At 34.8% G+C, this 27,154-nt stretch overlaps 1 protein-coding gene across 1 annotated transcript in view; it reads right to left on the bottom strand.

Moving 5' to 3' along the window:
- SPATA1 (spermatogenesis associated 1) overlaps positions 1-24,477 on the bottom strand; it is a 70,053-nt gene extending 45,576 nt beyond the window's left edge. Inside the window, exons 1-10 of the mRNA XM_019647762.1 lie at positions 24,410-24,477; positions 22,577-22,683; positions 20,918-21,035; positions 16,653-16,706; positions 16,307-16,538; positions 14,963-15,074; positions 14,142-14,202; positions 4,716-4,827; positions 3,948-4,073; positions 990-1,168 (exon numbers count right to left, since the gene is read on the bottom strand). Of these exons, the coding sequence (XP_019503307.1) occupies positions 990-1,168; positions 3,948-4,073; positions 4,716-4,827; positions 14,142-14,202; positions 14,963-15,074; positions 16,307-16,538; positions 16,653-16,706; positions 20,918-21,035; positions 22,577-22,683; positions 24,410-24,445 (1,137 nt within the window). The 5' untranslated portion in view covers positions 24,446-24,477. The remainder of the gene's footprint in view (positions 1-989; positions 1,169-3,947; positions 4,074-4,715; positions 4,828-14,141; positions 14,203-14,962; positions 15,075-16,306; positions 16,539-16,652; positions 16,707-20,917; positions 21,036-22,576; positions 22,684-24,409) is intronic.
- Between the last annotated feature and the right edge of the window lie 2,677 nt (positions 24,478-27,154).

The raw sequence follows: 27,154 nt of genomic DNA, 5'->3' as shown, positions 1-27,154 counted from the left end.
GATATATTGTGGTAATCATTTCACAGTATATAATTATATCAAATCATTGTGTTGTACACTTTAAATTAATACAACATTATGTCATTTATATCTCAATAAAATTGGGAAAATACAAAAGAATGAACTTTTAATGTTTCAATATGTCTTAAGTTAAAACCATGCTTTTAATGGTAATTACCATAAGATCTTTTTTTGGATAAGTGGGATCAATCAATAAAGTTAAACTGAAAAGTGGCCTCTGGAATTTGTTCTTTAAATATGTGGTAGAATTACTCGACGAAAATATAAACTTCAGGTGTCACAGTTTTCAACATTCAAGACTATCTCAAAAAAATCAATTGATGAAAATTAAACATAATTTAATAATTTCTTTAGAAAGTCAATACCTGATTCCGTGGGTGTTATTAACCCACACACACACTAAAAAAGAGAAGTGTGGTAACCATGTTCTTGCCCCTCCATATTGCATCACGTGTTAATCTCTTCCCTATAAAATCAGAGGAAGTGACCCTGGCCTCAGGTACAGATTTGATCCTAATTGGTCTAAGTCAGCACATAACACTCTCTGGTAACTATCACTAGTACACGGTGGGCCTGGTTAAGGCCCCACCAGGCAAAAGGGAAAGTTTTATATGTTCCATGCAACTGGGAGAGGTTCTCTCTGGGTATGGAGGGAGACAGCCCTACTTGCCATAGGCAGCTCTATTGCTACCATGAGGAGAAGCAGTCTTATAATGAATCCAACACTTGAAAATAATAGGGAGGAAATATTACCAGCACTTAAGCCCTTACAGACATCATTAAGATGCTGATTGTATCTCCTTAGCAACCATTACATGAGATCATGAATTTTCTTATTTAAACCAGGTTAAATCAAGGTCTTGCTACTTGTGGTCCTAGCATCCAAAATATAATACTAACAATGAAATGGCATATACTGTATCTTGAATAGAACTTCTCTAGTAAAATGTGAACACTTTTAGTAGCACCTTAGAGTCTGTGATGTTTGCCAGATTCTTTGGTCTCATTTTGATCTCCCTGGCTTCAAGTTGCATGAGCAATTTTTTATAGTAAAGTTCCAAATCTTCTCGAAGTTTTGTTAAAACCTCCTCCAATGATGCTGTGACTTTCTTTGTTTCAAAGTGCTTTTTCTTCCAACCATCATAGGCTATAAAAACAAACAAAAAAAAGCAAAGGCTATAGTTTGAGTCTGATTAAAGGATTAAACTTTTCAACCTGGAAAGGACCCTAGAGTTAATTTAGACCCGCCTACTCCCCTCTTCTTCCTTCCTTACATGCTGAGGAAATTAGAGCTAAGAGCAAAATGTTTAATACAAGTCCTTATCTACAAATACAGTAAATAGTATAAATTCAGGAACCACAATCAAGTCCTTCTTTAAGCTTGTTATCATTTCTAGAACACCTTTATTAAAAGTACTACCAATAGCAAATGCATATATTTTTATTTTGATTACTTTTACATAATCTGATTTGATTATAGTGATTTATATCACTATAACTGTGAAAGAAAGAGGCATAATATACGTTTTCAGATTTTTCCTTGTTTTTTTAGTTGCCACAATGACTTGTTTTGTGATATCATCTGATTCTGAGTCATCATTCATCAAAATTCTTCCAAATACATCCCCAAAACTGTGTGGGGCAGAATTTCTCAAACCTGAGATCTTTAATTAGAAATTCAACACTGCCAGCCAGGAAATCACTTAGGCAAAATGAGATTCTTCTAAGTACAAACTTAACAGCAACACAAACTACATGCTAGCATACCAGAATTGGTGTTTTTTTTTTCAAAGATTATCAAAAAAAATCAAACCCCACATTAAATTCTATGTGGTGATTTGATTAAAATTATATAACTATATGGAACTTAACTCGAAATTTGACTTTTGCCATGTATCTAATCCTCATGCTCTGTATAGTCTGCATTAACTTACTAACTTGTCTGTCTCTCAGCTTTCATGCTGGCTGGCCCCTCTGCACGCTAGTCCATATAGAAGTCATTCTGATTTTTGTAAAATATGTTAGAAATCATGTAAACCTCTAGCTTAAAAATCCTTCAATGGCTTCCCATCTTAATGAGAATAAAATCCAAACTCCTGAATTGGCCTCTGTCCCTTGCTGAACTTTTGATTTTGTCTCCCTCTCCATTCCTGCTTATTTATCACACTCCAACCACACTGGCCTTGTTTCAGGGCTAAGACCACATGCTCATTCTATCTCAGGACCTTGACATTTCATGTCCTGCTGCTCTGACTGTTTTTCCCTATCTGTTTACATGCCCGCCTCCTTATTAATTAAATTGTAACGATATCTCCACAGAAATGGTGTCCTTGGAACCACCAGCTAAAGCACCTCTCCTGCCCCATCACTCTATATTATGCTCTTTTAAATGATGCTCTTCTCAGCTCTAATCAGTAGCTGATATTGTCTTTTTTGCTTATTGTCTGTTACCTTCGCCCCCTCCATTTTAGAAGCAAGCTCTAAAGGGCAGGGCCACTTTTTTCTTATTTACTGCTGTATCCTCAGCTTTTAAAAAAATGCTGGCATTGAAGCACATAGTAGGCTCCATAAATATTTGATGGCTGATACATTCTTTATCTGGAAACATTCCTGTTGAAGTCGAAAGTGACTGATCATTCTCATTTTATAGAAAGAAAGATGAGGCACAAAGGAGAAACTCCTTGCCTAAGTAAAAGACTGATCTGGTATTAGAATCTTGGTGCTGTGATTTCCAGTCCATTGCTCAAATTTGTCTGATACAATTACTTGTTTCGCATTACAACAAGGCTAGCATTGTCATCACTTCTGCGATGCCGATGCACTTTAATATTAGGAGGTAGAACCTTCAGAAATATCTCCTGATGGTGGCCGTAACCTTCAGGCAGTTCTAGTACTGAAACAATAATTTTGCTGTAAATTGAGAATCCTAAACCAGTTAATTCCACATAAACCTTTTACCCTTATAATTCTCAAGTACAACCCAAAATACAGGCCTCTCAAATCATTTAACATCTCGCAAACCATTATCCTATACTTTCTCCACCCTGGCTCATTTTTTCCATTTCCACCAGTCCCAACAACAACGTTTCTAACTCTATTGTAAGAAAACTACCTACTTTCCCTAGTTAAGTCTCTCATTCATTCATTCATTCATTCATTCATTCATTCATTCATTCAGGTCAGCAAAGCAGACAGACATCCTAACAAATTCAGCACCTAGGGCAGACTGAGGGACTCACAGAAGGCTTCTAGAGGAAGTGATATGTAACCTGAAATGAATGATCAGTAGGAGATAGGCAGGTGAACGGGGAAGAAGGGGACAGAAGGGGGAGGTAGGACAGGCAGATGCAGATGGAGGGAAAAGCGTGCCTGAGGCCTGCAATTAAGAGGAGGCACGCTTCAGATTCTAGCACATCTTCCTGGAAGGCTTTCTTGATCACTTCACCTAATTTCAGTGTCCTTCTCCTGTGTTCCTAGGCACAGAGCTCTGTGATGCCTTTACCATGGTGTTCATCAGGATGTATCATTACTGCTCAACTGAGTCATCATTTCCCCAGCGGGCTGTAAGCTCTCAGGACAGTGACAAGAGCGTGTCTGACTATCTGCATCTCCTCAGCCCCTAGAACAGTGGTTAAATTCAGTAGGTGCTTAATAAATACTTATTCAGTGAATGGATGGAACAACGAAGCAACAAATAAATGAATGTCACATAAAAATATTTGAATTTTAGTAAAAAATACCCTATGTAAATCATACTGTGTTTATTGCATAAAATAGTTGAGCAATGATTTAATGTTTTCTCTATTGAACTTATATTAGTAGTGTACCGCTTAAATCATAACAGTAAAATAGTAGACATTAAAAAGCATAAATACTGTACAAAGTTTTTTTCTTTATAGTGATAAAAGATATGTAATAGATTTTACCGTGATATGGCTTTAATTTGCTTTGTTCATATAGCTTTTCAACTTTTCTCATTAGTTCTTCTCTAATTCTTTCCAAATATCTTCTTTCTTCCTTTACTTGTTTCATTTGTTTGATAATCTTCTCTCCTAAAATATTATAACCCATATTTATCAATGTCGAATAGCTAAAAGATGGTTCATTTCCTAAAATATAGTGTGTACAACTTCAATATGCTTAAAACAGCAAAAATAAATTTTACCTAAATTCTGTTTTTCTTCCTGAATTATAGCATTTGCCCCTGTGGAAAACACTAAGGAGTCATTTTAGTTTCTAAGAGTGATACATAAGGTGATTTTCATATATGTAAATAATACAGTATGTCTCATCTGAATTTACATGTATTTGTAAAACTAGATAAAGCTCAAGAAGTTATATTTCTTGTTTTAATTCTTTTGATTAATTTACCTTGAGCCCAAGTTATTATACTTGAATTTTACACAGAAAATGTAAATTTTAGCATATATTTTTAAAAGAAATATTACTGACTAAACATATGTAGTAATAAACATACAATTCATATACTTTAAAATAATTTACCAAAATATACATAATAGAATTACCATTTTAAGCATTTTTAAATGTACAGTTCAATGGAATTATGTACATTTACAATGTAGTGTAACCATCACCATCATCTATCTCCGGAACTTTTCTTAACTTCCCAAACTGAAACTCTGTTCTCATCAAACATTAGATGTTAACATCATTTAATTTTACCTCACACTTACTCTCAATCTGTAATAAAGAGGTCTCAGTTGTTCCTGGAGTCAAGGCAGATTGACAAGGAAATGAAGGAAAATCAATAAGATCTGGCATGGTGATGCACTCTTTTTTACCTATCTGTATAAGAAAACATGAAAATCAGTAAGATTTGGAAGGGTGACATACTATTTTTCACCCATCTGTAGGCAGTTGATAATGTACAACAGCAATGCATTTTTTTTACTTATGGGGTGATGAACTCCCAAATCTCTATTTATAGCTATGGGTTCTTTCTTGTGCTCCAGCTTCTGCATTCCACTATTAGATGGGCATTAACCACAGGGACTTGAAATTCAAAATTCAAAACAAAACAAAAACCCATTACTGCTTTCCAAATGATTTTATTCTATATTTCCGATCTTAGTTCTTCTAGTAACATTTAAATTTTTCTAAGATACCTACTGCTTTTTTTTTAATCTTGAGCCAATTTTGATCACTTAGAAAATTGGGACAGTCTATCACATTTTCAAATTTTAGCATACATATTATTTTCATATATTTGACCTACTCTGTATTTGTGTTTATATCACCTTTACCTGTCCTAATTTTTATATTTCTGCTCTTTTTTGATAAACTACCTCAAGCCTTACCAATGTTGATGTTTCTCCCACCACCACTTTATTAGATCTTGAATTGTTTCACCTCTGCTAGAGTTTTAAATTCTGTAACTTACTAGTTTCTACATCTATCTTTATTAAGCCCTTACTACTACTTTGCTCTATTGTTCCTTTTAAAGGCTATGCTATTTTTTTTAACTTATAAAAGTCAGGCTCTCACAGGATAAAGGCAACCACCTAAATCAGAATCTGTCCACACATCATCTCGACTACTATAAAAGGAAAGCAAATAAAGTCACCCATAATTTACACCTACAGCATAACTAGGACACAGAAACCTTTAATTGACACATGCCTTAATTTACATGCAGTAGGGAAATAAACACCTTAGACCAGCAGAGTGTGTTCATGAGCTGACGACTGAGCTGACAGATGTGACTGTACATTAGAGAACTACGAACAGATAACACAGCAAACATCAACCACAGTTTAGCCTGGAAGAAGCAGCTCCTCCCATGCAGAGCAGAAATACCAAGAGTGAGAATAAGATCTGGTGCAGCATAGCACTTTTTATGGGAAATCCAAAGACAGGGGCTTGTAAAACGTAGGAGGCCAGAGAGAGGCTAATTATGGGAAGACATAGCTTCTGAGAGAGAGGAAAATGCTCTGGAAGTGAGAGGTATTCCTTCAGGGCAACGTGGTAAGGAAAAAGAAGAGTGGCCAAGATAAGAGCTCTGCTGAATTAAATTAGCAGGAAAAAAAAAAACCCCAAAGAAAACAGACCCCTTTCCCAAAAGGCCACATTTATTTAAAAATAAATAAATAACTGTATTTCACTATATCAACAAAGAGGAAGAGGGCCCCCCTAATCTAAGAAGCAGAAAAGCCACCAAAACACCACTCCCTGTTCCTCTATTAGAACATCTGTTATTACTAATGCAGAAAAATCCACACAAATGAACATGTACAAACAACATCTACAAAGTATCTAGTGTCCACACAAAGTTACTTTTTAAAACGCTCAAAATTGAAAACTAAAACAAAATTTAAAAACAGGCAGCCATAAAGCAGAGAAAAATTTAACAATATTCCCTACCTACATTAAAGATAATCAAGGAGGCTTTTGCAGATATTAACGAATACTCATAAATCTAAAATTAAATAACTCAGAATAAAAATGGAAAACAGGAAGATGTGAAATGGAAGATGGCCAAACTGAAGAAAGAAATTAAAGAAAAACCAAAATTGTCTTAGGAATGAGTAAATTAGCAGGCATCCAAGAAGGAAAAGATATGACCAAATATACAGTAAGGATAATGTAGAACAGAAATAAAAGGGGCAAAGAAAATGAAACAAAGAAAATAGTAAAATAGATTAGAGAAGTAACAGATATAAAAGATAAGAAGAGCTGAGATACGACTAATTGTGGCCCCTGAAAAAGAAAAACAAACCAATGGAATAGATCTGCTACTTAAAGTGTTTTTAAAATTATAATTAATTTCTGAAAACAAAAGTTCTGATTTTCATACTGAAAGGGCCCATTGTGTGCCCATAGGAACATGACCTAGAACTCTCAACTGAGATACAGCCTGGTAACATTATTACACATTAAAGGAATCCTCTGGCCTTTCAGACTGAAATACTCAAGCCAGCTAGCTTACAGAGAAAAGAAAATCAGGGTGGTGTCACACTTTTTAATAGTAACACATGAAACAAGATTTAAGTACGGCAACATTCTAAAGAAACTCAGAGGAAAAATGTATAAGCCAAGGATGTTAGAGCCGATCAAACTGTGCAAGTATCCAGGCTCTAGAGCAGGGATTAGCAAACTTCATTGGTCAAGGGCCAGAGAGTAAATAATTTAGGCTTCGGGGGCCACACATGATCACTGTCATATTTCTTCTTTTCCTCAACTCTTTAAAAATGTAAAAAACATTAGTAGGTCACAACCTCACAAAACAGCCTGCAGCCATAGTTTGCCCACCCCTGCTCTAGACAACGTTTATAATGTGGAAGAAGTAAGGGAATTTTGTACTGAAGAGCTCTGTCTATTATAAACTGAGCTTAATCCAAGCAAGAGATGATTGAAAAATATTCTACAAAAGAACTGGCAGTAAGTGTTGAACATATTTAGTTGAGACTAAAACAGAGGTGATGGGGATAAAATTAGAAGCACAGTATATAAATGTTATATTCTTTGACAAAGTAGAAATAACACAACTAAAATTACATGAGAGAAGAAAGTAAGGGAAAGGGTGATTTTTTGATTATAGTGAATGCAACAGGTAGGAGTCAAAGAATAACTTTAGAGGTAATAAATCAAAAGTAGAAGAATCAATTAAAAAAGAGAAAAGAGGACTAAAATTGCTAGCATGAATGTATTAATATAAAGGTAAACACTAGAACAAAAGTACAATATTATTAAATACAAGGAGAGGGGGGAAAGTGCAAAAACCCCACATAGTAGCATGTACTAACTATAACATTAAAAAAATGACAAATCAGGAGCATTTTCTCAATCTGTTGAGATTTTGCTTCCTGGCAATTGTCGACAGTTTGGCTCAAATAAACTCTTACAAGTTTTCTCTTAGGCTGGATGTTTTTCGTCAACATTACTTGGTGTAGTCAGGCAGGATTCCAAAGAAGCCCACCCAGGGACACCCTGCAGGCCTGGATTCGGATTTGGTGCTAGGTACCAACAGGGGCCCATTGTGCCCCACCGGCTCCCTGCTTAGCATCGGGTGAACTTGGGTGAGTTTTTCTTGGAATTCCAGACCTCCCTGTTTTAAGGTAGGAGGCCCTGACTTTATTTGAGCTGTTTTAAAATCCTCGAGGTGGCAGGGTTGAGGTAACCCAGGTTAAGGACAAGAGTTAAGGTAACTCTTGGAGAGGAGAAATGAAATGGGTGGCTGGTTTTTATTTTGGCTTTTCAATTGGAATTGCTTACTGAGAGTCTGAACAAAACTTTTCACCAGATTAATGAGTCTGAACTTGTTCAACTCTGAAGATAAGGGGCATTTACTCCCTCCAGCTCAAATTTTGGGTATTCTTAGGTGACTAAGAATCTTTGTGGAGGTGTTTGAGGGTACCCCTCAAAACGTGCAGTGGCCCCATAGGGAATTCCAACACAACTGTAATTAAATATTGGACTCGTCCGGGGACGCACACATAAAGGCTGGTTACCTAGCGCTCTGAGTCCTCACGGTTGTATTAGACAGCTGGGGAGAGAAACCGAGACACGTAAGAGGGTTGAAGCGACTCGGGAAGTGACAGCCCCTCGGAGCTCAACCCATACACAGCACATTTCAACCCACTACATAATATCACTATATATTTGTTCAGACTCTGCAGATCTCAAAAGAAATCTAATAACATGGGAAATCATGCTTCAATAGCCAACAAGCTCCCAGACTCCAGCGCCATTATTCTCCTGCAGTTAGACGTACAATTCCTAGGAGTTTTGCAAGTACTTACTGACATGGAAAGGTTTATCTAGAGGTGATATCAACTTAAGATGGCCAAAATGGAGGTCTTTTGACATCTAAATATTTGTGTGCACAATTAGAAAACGCTGGCTTAAAGGTCAAACTAAACAGAATGGGAGGCTTCCCTCAATTGACAAATAGAAGCCTCTGAAATGGTAGAGAGATGTTCTTCACTCCAGGAAGCTAGTAAGAAAATTTTAGAGACTGTCTCTGAACTAAAGGTTTCTGAAGCTGCTAAATGCCAACACCCCACTTTTTCCTCTTCAGCTGTCCAAGTATGTGCTTTACTTGTCCGGACCTACTCTCCTTTTTTTCTCTGTCTCTCTTTTCTGCACCTCTGTTGCAGCAGCTCCGTTTGGGAGGAGCTGGTCTTGGGTGGAGAGGAATCGTGGTTGTATGCAGGCAGAACAAAGAAATCTAAAGATTCCCCCAACCCTCTCTAGGACTCTGATGAGTTCGCAAAGAAATTTGAATTAAGTGTTAGAACATATAATCCTGGCTTTTCTGAGTTATTCCAATTAATGCACCTACTGGTTTCTGAAAACAAAGCAAAAAAATTATTTAAGGTTTGCTAGGGAAACTCCTGTAAGAGGAATGTGCTTTTATTGTAAAGCCAGGTCACCTTAAGGATTGTAGAAAACTAAAATAGGATTTAGAAAAAGAAAGGAAATAGAAGCAAGCATAGGGCTGCTCCAATGGCCATTAAGTGCATTTCCCCTTCCTACTAACACTGGGGCTACTTAATCTGTTAACACCACCTGGCTAGGTTGCCCTCCCCTTTGGAGTAAAGCTTCTGTACAAATGGTATAGGGACATCTAATCAACCAATGTCTGTTTTTAAATCAGAATCTGTTCCTCTCCGTGTAAGAAATGTTAATGGGCACCTTGTATTTTTATTGCTCAAATCTATCCCAACTCACCTGATAGTGTGAGACTTTCTAATCAATGATGTTCACATATCCTCCCAGAAGGGTGAAATGTTTTTGGGACTAAATGAACTAGATTGGGGAAATAATGATTTTAAAAGAGACAAACTAAGGAACTGGGAAAGTTATAGAAAGTTTGTAAAGGAAAATCTTGAAAGAACTTTATGTATGGTTATGCTAAATGCGATTAAGTAAATTTAAATATCAAGAGTAAGCTGATGCAAAATTAAGTTTTCTTTCTCTACTAAGTAAAACAAAGTTTGTTATAAGACTGTTGGTCTGCTACTGATATGGAAACGTTTTTTGCCTGAAAGCCAAAAACTATTTGTCATCAAAATATTTCTCTATGTTTTATATTGTCTTAATTAGGTCTTTAGTTATTCAAGAGAACTAAATCTAAGAACTAAGTTTTGCTAATAGTTATGTAAACTTCTGTATTTTAGGACTCTGGAGTTCATACTCCGTTGTAGGCATTAACAGGCAGGCCAGATTTTAGACAGGCCAAGTCCAGGGCCATCTCAGGGTCACCCCACCAGCCCCAGAAGAGAAAACTAGTCTTGATACTGATGAATGTTTGTTACAGGATGTTCTAATACAATTTTAGTTTTTTTCCAGTACTTTTTGCCAGATATTGATTGGCAAGATTAAGTCAGCCACTCCTATTAAAATACCTATTGATAATACTTTGCCTCTATCTAATATTTGCCAATATCTTTTGAGGCCTGATACACCAGCTTGAATTAGCTCATTGTACAAGATTACCTTTAAACAGGGGAAGGGCTTATAATTCTATGTATGAGCACCTGTAATTCTCCTATCCTTTCAGTAAAAAAAAACAAAACCCAATGGGAAAGGATGGATATTTGCACAAAATCTCAGCTATAAATAGATACCCTGTGGTTCTAAATCCACATACCCTATTATCAGCTATTCCTGTGTGTATTGTGAATATTTTTCAGTTATAGATTTATATAGTGCTTATTTCAGCATTCTTGTGAAAAAGACAGGAAATACCTCTTTGCTTTTCCACCTGGGAAGATCAGAGTTTACTTGGACAGTAATGCCCCAGGGGTATACAGAGTCCCACCTATTTCTCTCAGATACTACAGGCTGATTTGAATAATGTTGAATTCCCCCAAAATTCTCTTCTAATCTGATACATGGATGAATTATATTTATGCTATATGCAGTAACTTTCATGGTAATCATAAATTTAAGCTTCTTATTTACTTGAATAAGATCAGCCCAACAAGCTGAATTAATTGATCTAACAAAAGCTTGTAAATGAGCCAAAGGTCAAATAGCCAATATTTACACTGGGAGTTGCTATACCTTTGGTGTAGCTCACAACTTGTGGAAGCAGTGAGGCTTCTTAACTTCTTCACGTTAGCCCATAAGAATGGAAAACAGGTTGCAGAATTTAAATTAGATGTCATCCAACAACTGAAACATTTGGCAATTATCAAAATTCCAGAACATTCTAAGGCTGTCATCATAGAAAGGAAAATAATAATTTAGCTGATACTGCAGCTAGAACAAACAACAGTAATTAACAGCTAAATTACCCAGACTTAAAAATATTTCTTCTCCCTATTAAGCCAATAAAAATCTTTTTCTGTTCTAACGGGCAGCTACAAAAATATATATATATATATATATATATATTATATATATATATATATATATAACAACAAAAGAGGGAACTTTGACCCAAACAGATCTAACACATTGGGGTTTTGGAAAGGTAGTTTCACAGAGCAAAGAATATTATTAGAAACCTACTGTAGCGGATGTTCTTTCTGTAAAGTTTAGTTTGGGATGTTGCAGCCAAATTCCAGAAATTAGAAGTCACGATATAGACATTTATAGGTGAAAAATAAAACTCTAAAAATAATTAACTGAAGTAGACTGTAATAGCCACAAGTGTGCATTCTAGTGTTTTCACTGAAACACAATTTTTCTCTCTAAAATCTCCCTTTTTCCTTTTTTATCAAAGATTTCTATATCTTACTTTCTATATATCTTTATCTAATCTACAGTTTTCTTTCAATCTTTCTATTGGGTTGTCGGAAAAGTCATGACATATTTTTTCTGTTTTTCATTGCAAAAATGCGTTATGACTTCTCCCACAACCCAATATATCTGTATCTTACTATATCTTACTATATCTTTCAATACATCGTTTCCTTCTTTCCTTCCTTGCTTCATATATCTTCTGTCTTTTTCTATGTATGTATCTTTATATATCTTTCTCTTTCATTTTTTCTTACTCTATATCTTTCATCTTTCTTTATCACCATCTACACCATCTTTCTTCTTTCTTTGCTTCCATCTATATCATTTTTATCTTGTTTTTCTTTCCTTCCTTTCAATAAATCATTTTTCTTTCCTTCCTTGCTTTTCCTTCCGTATATCATCTTTCTATATCTTTCTTTCTGTCTTTCTGTTGTTCTAGCATACTATCATTCTCTCTATCGTACTATCGTTCTATCGTATTATATCATACTATTGTTCTCTATTGTACTTTCATTTTCTATCATACTATCATTCTCTCTATTGTACTATTGTTCTCTCTATCGCACTATCATACTCGCTATTGCACTATAAAAAATGACAAGTCTGACATCAAACATCAGTTCCATCAATACATAAGTGGACATAACTCATCTACTAAATGAAAAACATTTTCAAACTGGCTCATAAAGCAAAACACAGCTCTAAACTATATGTAAAAGGTATACCTAAAACAAAGCAATTCAGAAAGGCTGGGAAAAAAGAGGGAAAGAAAGATGGTGAGCATAACAAAAATGTAAACAAAAAGAAAACGAAAGTAATATACAATAAGGAAGAATTTAGGCCAAAAAAGCACAAATAAGTCCAAGAAGGATACTTCATAATGCAAAAGTGATATTAATGTTCACTTAAGAACAACTTTGAGCCAAATCTAAATTAAATCAGGAACCATAGGAGATGTAAGGATAAAAAGTAACACACTAATAACAACACATTCTACTATACCATTGTCAGTCTAAGACATAGAAGAATGTGGAAGGAAATAACGATATAGAATAATTAAACAATGTATTCAGCAAGGTACACTATAAACATGGCACAGAAGAGAGAAAGATATTTGCAACACAAATAAGCATCAAGGAACTGTCATCTCTTAGAGTATATTAAAAACTCACATTAATCTGAAATCTATGGCAGACACACTATAGAAATACCTGAAAAGTTACCTCCAAACAAAGTTATCAAAATGGAGTTCATAAAATATAAAATCATGATCTACTTTATGAGTAATCCAAGAAATCAAAATCCAAACCTCAGTGAACTAGCATTAAGCATCCACCAGACTGACAAAAATGTTAAAGCATGAAGACAGCATGTTTTATTAATATCCAGCAACAATAGAGCTATTATTTGCTGAAGATGGCATGCCTCTGCTCCAAAACACACTTAATTACAGCTCTGTGGGGCTCAGAGCTGTGATCCTCCTCCCAGGGTTTGCCTTGGACTCCACATAGCATTCCAATCCACGACACATCAAGCATCACTGGATTAGCTGGACATTCAAACCCAAGTGGCAGCACTACTTGCAAGGCCTCTTGGATCACCTGGTGAGGCTTCTCTTGCTTTGGGTCCACTCAAAGTTGGCAGTCTTTTGGATTACTTTATTAAAAAAACAAAAAGGTGCCAGCCGCGTGGCGCGATGGTTAAGAACTGGCTTGGGACGCCAGAGGGCCCCGGTTAGGATCCCACATATGAGGGCCAGTGACACTGCCCTCCACAGCTAAGATGCTGAACAACAGCTCAACCTGGAGCTGGGCTGCCAAGAGTCGCCAGCGACAGCATAGGCTGCAGCCCCAGTGGCAGTGGGTTGTCATGGGCTACTGTGTGTAGCCAGCAGCCGCAGTGAGCAGCCGTCCAGAAGCCGGCAACTGATCTGCCTCGCCCAGGAAGAGCACAATGATGGTGCCAACTTGGGCCAGTGAAGCAACGTCCTCCACAACTAGACTGAAGACCAAAACGACAGCAACTTGTCTGTTCCCCTTCCCCAATTCCCCAGCGCTGTTCCCATCCCCTTATTCCCCAATAAAAATCTTTAAAAGAAAAAAAAAAAGAAGATTGGAGCAGCATATCCAAATGCGGTAAGCTTCTCTCCAAATTCCAGAGGCCCATCAAGTGACTCATTCTCAAGGGTAGCTGGGGCAAAATACAAAAACATTGGCTCTCACTTCACAGGGCATAACAGGTCCCAGATCATGGAACTCAGAAATTTCACCGAACTGGCAGGCTCCTGAATTTTCTTCAGGCTTTTCTCCTACTCTCTAACCAATAAAGTTAGAAAATTTCGACATTTTAATCTGCAGTTTCATTTTGAATTTCAATACAACATTTAAAGAAACATCTTAAAATCATACCTGACTGTCATCTTTTCTAATGATATTAACTCTATCATCTTCATTTTTCCAAAGAAATTGACTTAAAGAAAATGAGAGATTTGAAAGTGATATTAAAAATGATCCCATAAATGTTAGCTTTTTATCTTTTATATATTTTATTTCATCTTCTGTAAACATAGATATAACATAAAAATTTTTTAAAGTCAGCCTGAGAATTATCATATTATCTTTCAAACTCATTAACAATCAACATAAACTACATTTAATATCAGTAATAAAATTGTATTTCATTATATTATAGCTAAATTCATATTATAGTCCAATGTCTATTGCAAGGTAAATAAGTGGAAATTTTGTAAACATATTTTATTTGCAGTTCTTCTGTGAATAATTGTTTATAAAATTCCTTATATTAATAAAAAAAGATGAGTATATGCAGAACTGTTGCTTAAGTACTATAATTCTGAATGAAATGATACCAATGTGAAACTGAAGCATATGAATTAGTTTACCCATAACCAAGAATCTAAAACAGGCTGAAAAATTAAGTTCTAAGAAACGCAAATGAATACAGAAATTTTTCCGTCATTAAGTTGCCCCTGATAGCAAAAGTTTTACAACAGAAATAAATTTAATCGATAAAATATCCATCATTTTTTTGGAGAGGAATGTTGGTATATAACAGCAAAGATCAGAATCAATGTAATTTTAATTTAAAATATCATTGATTTCACTCATATCTTTATTCTAGTTAGAAATCCCTATAAAAGTACCCTGGCTATCTCACTCTTCTTATAGTTTAGCTTATGACATGTGCAATCAATATTTACACTAATTACCTGTTTTTGTTGCTAAAATAATCATTTGAATCATCCAATGATCCTGGCAATTCAGAATTTCCAAATTGGTTTTTTCCAGGCTGGTTTTCTTTTGGAGTGTCTTTTCCCTCAGCTGATGTTGACATTTATCCATGGCAAATAGAGTTCATAGCATTAAGAAAATACTAAAATAAAATTTTGTTTTTATATGTAGATGCTATTATCTTGTTCTGTGGTTCAGAATATCCATGAACTTTACCATACATAATACAAGGCAACTATTTCCAAAGTGAATTTCATGAAAGTGAAAGAATTCTTTGGTCAATTCAGTTTGGGGAAAATTGGGTTAAGCAGGTATATCTGCTTTTCCATCCCAGTTTATATTCTATATGAAATGAGGTAAAAGAATTCAAATAATTTTTCAATTTATTCTTAGAGTGTAGTACTAGCTTTACTTGTATATTTATAAGTTTAATTTTGATTTAATTGCCTACCACTTAAGAACTGAATCATCAGTAAATTGATGGGTATACTCAGATAAAAAATTTTAAATTCTTTGAAATATAAATGTCAACCAACATTAAAGTTGTTTTGCTTTGGTGTAATACTGTTTCCCTGGCTAAGATCTTCCTGGACTTAAAAAATTAATACCAAGGTTTTATGCACTCATCATTTCCTTTCTTTTCATATTTAGCCTTAACTTTCTCTGAAACTATTATAAAAGAAGTAAAGGTGGCAGAGTTTAAGTGCTGTAAGCATTGTGATTTTTTTTTTCTTTTTAAGATTTTATTGGGGAATTGGAGAAGGGGAACAGCCAAGTTGTCCTTCAGTCTTAGCTGTGGAGGGCACAGTTAGCTCAGTTCCAAGTCCAGTTGCCATCTGGCCACCCGTGGGCAGCTCATGGCCGCTCAGCTCAAGGTGCAGTGTTCAATCTTAGTTGTGGGTGGGCGTAGCCCACCATCTCATGCAACAGTCGAACCAGCAACCTTGTTAGGAGCACGTGCTCTCACCAGCTCAGCCGTCCTGCCACCTGTTGGCAGCTCAGCAGCAGCATCTCCGTTCTGACGCAGCTCACTGGCCCATGTGGGAATCAAACTGGAGACCCTGTTGCTCAGAGCTCCCGCTCTTAACCAACTGAGCCATTCAGCCAGCCCTGTGATTTTGTTTTCACTTTAACATAGTACATAAATTGTTTTTTATCTCCCACCTGGTGAAACTATTTTTAAAAATACCCAAATTGAATTGTAGCTTTCCTTTTATACTGCCCACATTTGTAAGGCTAGATTTGCCCAGAATTTGCTTACAGACCTGGCTGCTAAAATACAATAATAACCTCTTTGGCTTTCCCATTCCAGTTGAAATCACCTTCTTCCTGATTCTTGTTAAGAAGTTCTTCCAAAGTGTTATCTAAAAAACTGGGATCTGTTGTTCTAGGTTCTTCCTTTGACAAAGTTACACTAACTGGTCTGTGGATTATTCCATCAGCCTTAGCAACACCATTATGAGTCTGCTGCTCATCTAAAGAAACAGTTGATGTTGAATAAATATTTCCTAAATGATCCATTATAGGAAGCAAATATAATCCTGGTTGAAGAGCCTAAAATATATACAAAATTTTAAATAATCAGTTTGTAATTTAAAAAACAGTAAGTTAAAAAATTAGCCAGTAAGTTAAAAAATGAGCATAAATTTAAGCTGTCACATTACATACATATGGAGAAGCAAATGATTTGAGTTTCAGTTCTGATTCTTGTTTTGCCTTTACCTAGAAATAAATGAATGAGAAAAAAAATTAAAGCTTTTGTAATGTTTTTCAATTATTTTTTACCCCTACTTTTTTGCAGAAGGCACATATCTGCAACACAAATCAAATCTAAAAGCTGGTAACTAAGGCTGGATTCTAGAAAATGTAGAATATAATCTTATTTCTATTTGCTGTACTAAACATAATAGAAACTCTATGTCATTTAATAATAGTAAGCATGGCTATCACTTGCCTGGACTCACTATGTGCCAGGCACTATTTTAAGTTATATCGGGGGTGCCAAAAAAAATGTATACAAGTGGACACTTCGGTCAAGGTTGCTCAAGCAATAGTTCGCCATAATCAGAAGAGTCTGGATGCTGATGGTAACCACTTTGAGCACCTCTTGTAATTGCAGAAGTCAAACATGACCTGTATTCATCTTTTGTTATCGGTATATATTGAGTATTACAATTTTAATACAGTTTTCCTTTCTTAAAATGTGTATATATTTTTTTGGCACCCTCTGTGTGTGTATGTATATCTATATCTATATCTATATCTATCTATCTATCTATCTATCTATATATATATATATGAGTTAATCCTCACAAGTTCATATGATAGACATACATATTATTTGTAGTTCACGGATAAGATTGAGGCAAAGAGAAGTTATGTAACTTCCCAACATTTTACAGGTAGAAAGTTTCCACGTTGGGAATCAAAACCAGGTCATCTAGTTCCAGAGCCCAACCTTGTATACTTTAATTCCTAAACGTTCAACCCATAGAGTTCATTTGTCATTCATTCATTCATTCAATATTGAGGGCATACAGCATGTCAGGCAGCATTCTATATAGTGGTGATACAATTAGGTAAACATGCAAAGTTCCTGCTCTCATGTAGCATACATTCTACTTGGGAGAGCAAATGTTAAGTAAACATGATTTAGGATAGGGATATGTGATTTATGAAAATAAAACAGAATGATAAAATAGAGCGTAACTTAGAGAAAGAATATCTAAAAACTAAATGGTCGGGAAGGCCCTCTTGAAAGATAATACCTTAAGAAAGGTACAAAGCTGGAGGTATCACACCACCTGATATCAAATTTTACTACAATACTAAAGGTTATAGTAATCAAAACAGCATGGTACTGGCATAAACACAGACACATAGATCAATGGACAGAATAGAGAGCCCAGAAATAAATTCATGCTTATATGGTCATTTATGACAAAGGAAGCAAGAATTTACATCGGGGTAGACAGCCTATTTAATAAATGGTGCTGGGAAAACTGGACAGATACCTGCAAAAATATGAAACCAGACCACCTTCTTACACCATATACAAGAATGAATGGATTAAAGATTCAAATGTAAGATCTGAAACCATAAGACTCTTAAAAGAAAATATAGGAAGTAAGCTCTCAGACATTACCCTTAGTAATATCTTTACTGACATATCTCCTCAAGCAAGGGAAACAAAAGAAAAAATAAAATCAGACTACATCAAACTAAACAGATTTTTTTTCACAGCAAAGGAAACCATCAACAAAGCAAAAAGACATCCTACTGAATGGGAGAAGATATTTGCCAATGAAACATCTGATAAGGGGCTAATATCCAAAATTTATTTTAAAAACTCATACAATTCAACACCACTAAAACAACCCAATTAAAAAATGGGCAGAGGACGGAATAGACATTTCTTCAAAGAGGACACACAGATGGCCAATAGACATATGAAAAGATACTCAATGTTACTAATCAGAGAAATGCAAATAAAAAACACAGTGAAATACTACCTCACTCCTGTCAGAATGGCTATCATCAATAAATCAACAAACAAGTGCTGGTAAGGTTGTGGAGAAAAGGACACCCTCGTGCACTGTTGGTGGGATTGCAAATTGGTGCAGCTACTATGGAAAACAGTGTGGAGTTTTCTCAAAAAATTAAAAATAGAACTACCTGACCCAGCAATTCCACTCTGGGTATATAGCCAAAAAAATTCAAAACACTCATTCTAAAAAATATGTGCACCTCTATGTTTACTGCAGCACTATTCAAAATGGCAAAAATATAGAAATAACTGAAATGTCCAACAATAGTCGATTGGCTGAAAAAAATTGTGATATATTTATATACTGGAGCATTACTCTGCCATAAAAAAGAATGAAGTCTTACCATTTGCAACAATATGGATGGACCTAGAGGATATTATGCTAAGTGAAATAAGTCAGACTGAGAAAGACAAATACCTATGATCTCACTTATATGTAGAATCTAAAGAACAGAATAAATGAACAAACGAAACAGAAATAGACTTTGATACAGGGAACAAACTGATGGTTGCTAGATGGGAGGGGGATTAGGGGACAGGTGAGAAAGGTGAAGGGATTAGAAAGTACACATTGGTAGTCACATAATAGTGATGGGGATGTGAAATATAGTATGAAGAATATAATCAATGTTGTAAAGACTACGTAGGGTGTCAGACAGGTACTGGACTTATTGAGGGAATCACTTCATAGATTATATAAATGCCTAACCCCTGTGCTGTACACCTGAAATTAATATAAAATAATATTGAATGTCAACTATAATTATATATATATATATAGTCATGGGATGTCAAGTACAGCATAGGGAATAAGAGTCAATGATATTGCAATAGCTATGTATGATGTCAGATGGGTAGTGGACTTGGTGGGGTTATCACTTTGTGAGGGGTTTAAATGTCTAATCATTATGTTGTTTTGTACACCTGACACAAAATAATAATAATAATAATAATAATAATAATAATAAAAAAAGATAATATTTGAGCTGAGACCTAAGTCATGAAAAAAAGAAGCAGGCTATCCAAAAATCAGGGGTGATTTCCAGGCATGTGCAAAGGCTATAAACCAAAAGTGAATTTGCTGTTGAGGACCAAAGGAAGATTTTTGTGTCTGAAGTGTAGCACCAAGGAGAAAATAGTAGCAGATGAAATCTGAGAAGCAGCCTGTTCCTTAGGACCTGCTTATCTCTTGCTTAACTGCTGCAAAAGTTTCCTGGTTACAATCCCTATCTATAGTCTCTTAAGGCTCTCATCATGTCATCTTCTGCTCAAAAACGCCAAGGCTTCAGAAAAAAATCTAAATTCATTAATGTGGCATTAAAGACCTTGAACAAAACTATTTGTACAACTCATTCTTTACTATACACAATCAGTGCTCCAGCAAAAAAATGAACCTTTCACTCTTTCTTAGTTGCCTGGTTTTCTACTCTTGTTCTGACTCTATTTTCTCTGCTCAGAAAACTTTTCCCACACAACATCTTTGCAAGGTCAAAACCAAAGATCAGTACATTAATATTCTGGCATATTAAATAAAACTCAAATGACAATAACTTCAAATCTAATTGCTGATTCCAATAATTCCACATAGCAAATTCTTCTATCATACTACTTTGGGGTAAAATTTTCTTTCCATTTTCATTCATTATTTAATTTGTTTAATAAACATTTAAATGCCTCTTGTTAGGCACTGGTTATAAATACCAGTGAATAAAATAAATCCCCTGCTCACAGGGAGCTACAGTCTAATGGCAGAATTAGATGTTAAACAAATAATTACATAAATAAATACATATTAATTAATAATATGTTAACTAGGTGGAGTAGGAATATACTGCATTTTTAAAGAGTTTCCATATAAAAAACCTTGATTAAAAAAATAAACCAGAAACTTTGACATCTGATGGCTTATTGGATTGAGAATTTCAGCTATCAAAACTCTGTATAATCTACAAATAGGAGTGTTCAACAGATTAACAGCTGATTAAAAAAATACATATGTTGGAGTCATATCATTTCACACTAAACAAGTATAATTGTGGCCCAATTTATGAGAACCCATTTTTCTGCACAAGTATTTGTTTAAAAAGCTTTTAAACACTATCATTTAAATTAAAAAATACACATTACTTATATGATCACATTTTAAATTTGTCTTTCTTTTCTTCCTAAGGAAATTCACACACACAAATACCCCCATCATTTTATACTTGATAATATGCCATAAGACCCATGATTTCTTGATGATCTGTGTGCTTAGTGATATTTCCGTTTCATTATGATTGCGATTACCTCATAATATATTAAGAAGCTGAGTCGATAAGAATTTAAAAAATGTAATTTGTTAAGGTACAGTTTTCTTTAATCAAAAGGGGGGAAAAAACCTTACCACAGCTAGATTATTTCCAATGCATTTCAGAAATAAAAATTTTTCTGCAACAGCATCTTCACCAAGGAACTTGCTGAGACGCTCCCGCAGGGCTTGTAAAGTGAGGTGAGGAGATACTCTGAAATATAACAATGCTTTATAATGTAAAACGAAATAAATTTCAGCTATACTAAAGACTGGTAGCTTTATTCAGCTAATTTAATGTATCATATATAGCTTAATATATTATGTTTCTATCGGGTTGTTGGAAAAGTCATGACGTATTTTTTCTGTTTTTCGTTGCAAAAATGCGTCATGACTTTTCCGACAACCCAATACATTACCTGGCACTTTGTTGGCCTTCGTAAATATTTAGAAATAAATGATTAAAAGTCTGACTTCTTAAAATTATGAAAATGAACACTTTATAAAAGCCCTTTTCATACTAAAAAGGAAAACGCTTGTCTACTTTTCTTACCTCCAAATTTTATTGTTATAGCAAAACTTTGCTATGGAATTTATATACTTTTATACATATATTAAAGAATGATTTAGCTACAGATATTTATTTTAGGAAGCTTGACAGGATTAGCTAGTGCTTAAGAATTTCTTTGATGATCAAATGTTGTCAGACTCCACATCTTTGCTTATGAGGGATACTTCATACCTCAACATGTAAAATGTAAAGCCATCACTTAATCTATTGTTCTGAGTTTTTTTTTCCTAGGGTCTCATGGGAAACATTATATAACATTCATTCAATCAACAAATATTTATTGAGTGCCTTCCATGTGTCAGGCATTGTTCTAATAGATGGGAATCAAACAATCAACAAAATAGACAAAAATCTCTGCCCTTATAGACCTTACAATCTAGTGGTGGGATAGAAAAATTAACAAAATAAGAAAAACACATAATTTATAAGACACTGTTAAGTGTCTATATAGAGAAAAAGAAAGCAGGGAAGGGAGGGTAGCTGGAATTTTAAATACAGTGATCAGAGAAGATCTGAACAAAAAGTAACATTTGAGTCAAGACCTGAAGGAGAGGAGATAGCATATGTAAAGACAGAAAGAGCGTTCTAGACAAAAGGAACAAGTGCGAGGGCCCTGAGGGAGGGCCATGTCTGATGGGTTCCAAAACAAGGAGGCTGGTGTACTTGAAGACAGCGATGGGGAAGACCAAAGGACACACCAGAGAAATATCAACGGGCAGGTCACAGTGTCATGTGTGTTTCTGTGAATGTGAAAATACATATATACGTACATATAAGTGTACATATACATATATTCTGTGTTTCTATTTTTAAACAGTTCAGTGAAAAAGTCATTATGGGTATACTGGTTTAACCGCTATTCACAGCTCTTCAATAGGTTTCTAATTTCAGATACTTTCTCTCTTAATTCTCTTTGTGTATAACCATAGTAATGTATAGATTATACCCTGTGTTTTGGGTGGCAGTACTACAGCTAAGTGATGTCTGTTCCTACAGCACTTTTTGATTTAACCGTTATATAGCACTATTTATTGATAGTATTCATTAAGCTACTACAAATTGGATCCATCACATAGACAGGATATTTTTCACTTATAATTTTTAAATTTCCAGAAAGCATTTTTCTCTGCAGAAAAAAGCTTGGTTTTTCAGACATGCTGTAACATGACTACAAAAATACTTGCCTTATAAATCCAGCTGAAATGAATTTGTTAGCAACTTCTATTGAAATGGTATTTAACTTATAGTTCCACGATCCTTCAGGGACATAAAAAACATGAAGTTCCACCAACTGAATAAATTGAGAAGAACATCAGTTAAAATATTTTTAAAGTGAAAAAAATTCAATTGATGTTCTCTGAAATTTTAAGTTTAATAAACATAACTGAAGTAAACATGGAATGCATGCATTCTCTTCAGCAAAACATGAAAAACAAAATGAAGAGCCAAAAATTTGTTAAGTTGGCTACTTGGCCCTTGGAGCACAGTTTCCCTTAGACACCAGGTCATAGAGGTGGTCCCAGGTTACCTTAACATCTCTGACATACAGTGTTCTTTCTGTGGCTTGCAGTAAGAATACCATTGTAGAACACCAAGATCAGCTTTCTTATTACCAACTTTCCCCTCCCCCAGTCTCTACCTACTCAATTCCATTGGGGTGACCTTGTGGATTCCTTATCCTTTATGCATTGTCTCCCTAACATAGTTGTGATGATTGCTAGTTCTCAGCACCTGCAAAGGTGTGCATACTGTGGTTTGGGGAAGATTTTTGTTTCTAAGAACTTTAGGAAGAACCTGTTCCTGAACAGTGATGAAGAAACAAATTGGTTGTTCTTAAACAGGGCACGTCTGTAAGTTTATTTTGTCTGTGCTTATATATACCATCTTTTCTATTAATATTTTGTTAGGACCTCAGTTAGAATTCTTCTATTTACAAGAACACTTAGATTACTACAACAGAAACAGAACAATTACAGAAATACAATTTTACCTTTAATCTAATAAATTTGATATTCACTGCATATTACAAGTCAAAGCATTTAAATAATTATACTCTACAATATTAAATATCTGAAACAACTTTAAAACATTGAAGTAAATATGACCTACAATATTAGTAATTTTTATGGGAGATAAAATTGGCTCTTGAACTGAATGTTTTGCTCAAGTTGTTTTCAAAGACAAAGTAAATTACTTCTACACTTTTGATGACAGTAATAATTTAAGATGTTTGTATAGCTCTGATAGTGAAGCATGCCATATGCTAGAAGGTATTTTGAACACCAGGGCATTTAAAAGATTATTTCCTGGCTATACTATATTATTAATAGCTAATGTTATACATTATACTATTAATACCATATATTTAATAGGTACACTATTAAATATTTGTAAAACCATACAGGAATTGTGGGGGGGAAGCTTGGTTGAAGTTGGTTTAAATAGAAAATGAGGAGAAGATACAAAATAGTTGCTTAGAATTGTGGAAAATGGAATGAATGCGTAGAAGATAGTCTGACCGCATCCCAGCAGGAGGCTCCACTTGAGATTCATGGTCATGAATTTAATGTGACAGTAGTCCTTATGCTGATATATTTTTTTCCAGCCGTATTCTGCTGTAGGCATAAGTGTAAAATAGGTGAAGAATTGGATTCACCAGGGTTTTTCTTTTGCCAAGGAGTACAATGAATTGAGAGAGGAGCAAAGAGTTGAAAGCTTGTGCGAGAGAATAATAAAGACTGCCCTATGGTATGTAAGTCAACTATGGAGAGCATCACAAAGTTAGGAATGAAAAAAAAGGGGGTAGGATCAACGCATTAAAGGTCCCAGTTCAATCCGGGTACTTAGAGGAAGTGAGCTAGAGATACAAAAACAATAATCAGACAATGGAATACACGAAGTTGGGTTCAAAGTGATGTTAATATCTAATACTTTAACCCATATTTTTGCTTTATCAAAAACTTTCAGAAACAATAAGCAGGTTTTTCTTATATTTTAGTATGAAAATACTTTCTTACCTCTGATGAAGAAGGTCGACTTGGATTGAGGGACATATTCACCAATGTTTGAATGGGATAATTATCAGTTGGAAATTACATGGGTTTTTTTTTTTAATTTTTCTTCATTTAAGTAGTACAAAGGTTATAACAGATTTTTTACTTGTTTACGATAGCATTCCACTCATTTCTAGTCCCTGATGCATTAAAAAAGTAGAGGAAAAAAACCACACATGCAAAAGGCTTTATAAGATCAAAATGAACAATTTAGGAATATATACAACCTTATTATAATAATTCAAATAGACATATTACTAGTAAATAGGGCTGGTAATTGCAATGAAATGAATATACATCCTGTACAACTAAGTGGTAAATTATAATAGACTTGCGACCAGGGCATATTTTAAGCACTTTGTTTTCTCTTGGTCATAAATTCAGATAAAATATGAGGTGGGACAATTAAGCTCATGAACTCATTCTAGAAAAAGTGCTACGTACCTCGTTGCTGAATATCACTATGGTCACCTTCAAGGTACTCCCTTTGAGAAGCTATGTACTGACACCGGCGCACCTAGTCTACCCTTCAAAGCAATTTTGGAACTCTTTTTTTGGAATGGTCATCAGACCTGTCATCATATTACCCTTGATGTCCTGAATGTCATCAAAATGTCTTCCTTTTAATATTTCCTTTATGTTCGGGTAAAGAAAAAGGTCATTGGGGGCCAGATCAGGTGAGTAGGGAGGGTGTTCTAATACAGTTATGTTTACTGGCTAAAAACTCCCTCACAAACAGTGCCCTGTGAGCTGGTGCATTGTGGTGATGCAAGAGCCATTAATTGTTGGCAAAAAGTTCAGGTCGTTTCCGCCTAACTTTTTCACACCATCTTTTCAGCACTTACAAATAGTAAACTTCATTAACCGATTATCCAGTTGGTACAAATTCATAATGAATAATCCCTCTGATATCAAAAAAAGGTTAGCAACATCATTGCAACAAGTTTGCGAACTTAATTGTTAGACCTCGTATCTACCAACAACTTACTACTCCCAAACCCATGGTGGACTTGATAATCTAATATTTCTGAACTCTCCTATTGAGGTCTGATGTGGCCTTAAAGCAAAATTATGCAGTAAATGAGAGATTAGACTAGAATTCTATAATTCCTTTACCTTTGGCTATGAAGCTATCAATCTTCTTTTGTTTACACTGCCATTACTTTGTTCACCAGGTAATTAATAATACGTAAGGAATTTGAAAATACCAAAGATTATATGTTAGCAGTTAGTACATAAATGTGATTTGGTTAGGATAAACTACAAATTCTAACATGCCTAAACAGATTAAATGAAACCTCTTTTGGTTTCCATAGCAAAGATTTACTCAAGTTTCCTCAAACAATGAAGAGATCACTGTAAAGATCAACATAGAGCAGTAGTGGAGACAGTTATCCCACTGAAATCCACAAAACAAGAACTGTTGTACTGATAGGCCAGACTTGGAGTGGATGCAAGGCTAGGGATTTCAACAGGGAAATATTTTGACTCCTCTCTAGTGCTTAGCTATGAACATGAATCACTTATTATCTCCACAGTTTCCTTTTCACTGCCGGTTAGTCAGTCTCTCTATTCTTTATCTTCTTTTCTATCTTTGTTTACAAATAATTATTGCTTTCTCATAACATGGCCTTGCCTCATTGCTTTGATAATACTTCATGACTTCCCTTTCTGCATTCTTTTTGCTTCAATATCTGCTAATTACATACTTGACTCTTGAGTGCTTTTCCCAATTCTAATTCCTAAGGGCTCATCTTATCATGCCAGGCTATTTATTTGTCTCTGGCCAGCCAGTATTTCATCTTCAGTCTTGATCCAGTCAGAAATGATAAAGGGAGTTATAGTTCAAAAAGGCTTCTTTGCTGTTCATTTAGAAGGGATAATATAGTGGGGCAGTTTACCACAGGACAATAGTAAAACAGGTCTTGATTGATCTGTCTTGAGTTTGCTTAATTAAAAATTTGTTCTCAACTAAAATATCAAATTTTAATGCTTTCACAGCAATTAAAAATTCTAACATACCAATTTGCATACCAGTTAATGTACTGTATTATAGATAATTACCACTAATTCTTATCTAATAAGGAAGTTACCACAGCTGTATCTAAGTTGTGCTTCGTTTAGGTTTATAATTGAGATTGATACTAGTACAATGCAGAAAGAGCCTTGGGTAGAAATAGAAATGGAAAGATCTAAGTGTTTTCTTAGTATACTAATGTATTTAAAATAGTGTTGGAGATGGTTAAAATGAGAAAGCACACTTTTAAGTTTTAATTGTTGTAAGAAATTTATATAGGAAGCATTTAATATGATTTAAAAGATTGTACATCCCAGGATATAATTTTTTAATTTTGATACATTAGAACAATTAGTAATCTCTGGTAGGACTTCACAGAGCTGTAATCAGCATCAGATCACAGGATTTTTAAGTTTTGTTGGATTTAAATAATATTTTAATAAAAATCAAGTTGGAGCAATGCTTTGAAATCTTGAAAAAGCTGCTCTGCTCTTGGTATGATAGTGTATCCTTAGGGATTGTCCAACTTTGATAATCCTTTTTAGAGTAATAATTCAGCTACCTTATTTTTCAATTTTTATTATACATATACCTTAAATTTCATGTGTATACTTGTAAACTTCCATAAATGCTCTGAAGAAAATGACAGGAAATAATACACAAATATAACCTGATATATGTAAAGACTTATT

The sequence above is a fragment of the Hipposideros armiger genome, unplaced genomic scaffold (assembly GCF_001890085.2).
Source record: "Hipposideros armiger isolate ML-2016 unplaced genomic scaffold, ASM189008v1 scaffold_115, whole genome shotgun sequence".
Lineage (NCBI taxonomy): Eukaryota > Metazoa > Chordata > Mammalia > Chiroptera > Hipposideridae > Hipposideros > Hipposideros armiger.
The sequence above is the reverse complement of the archived record's forward strand: the minus strand, read 5'-3'. Positions and strand labels throughout refer to the sequence as shown.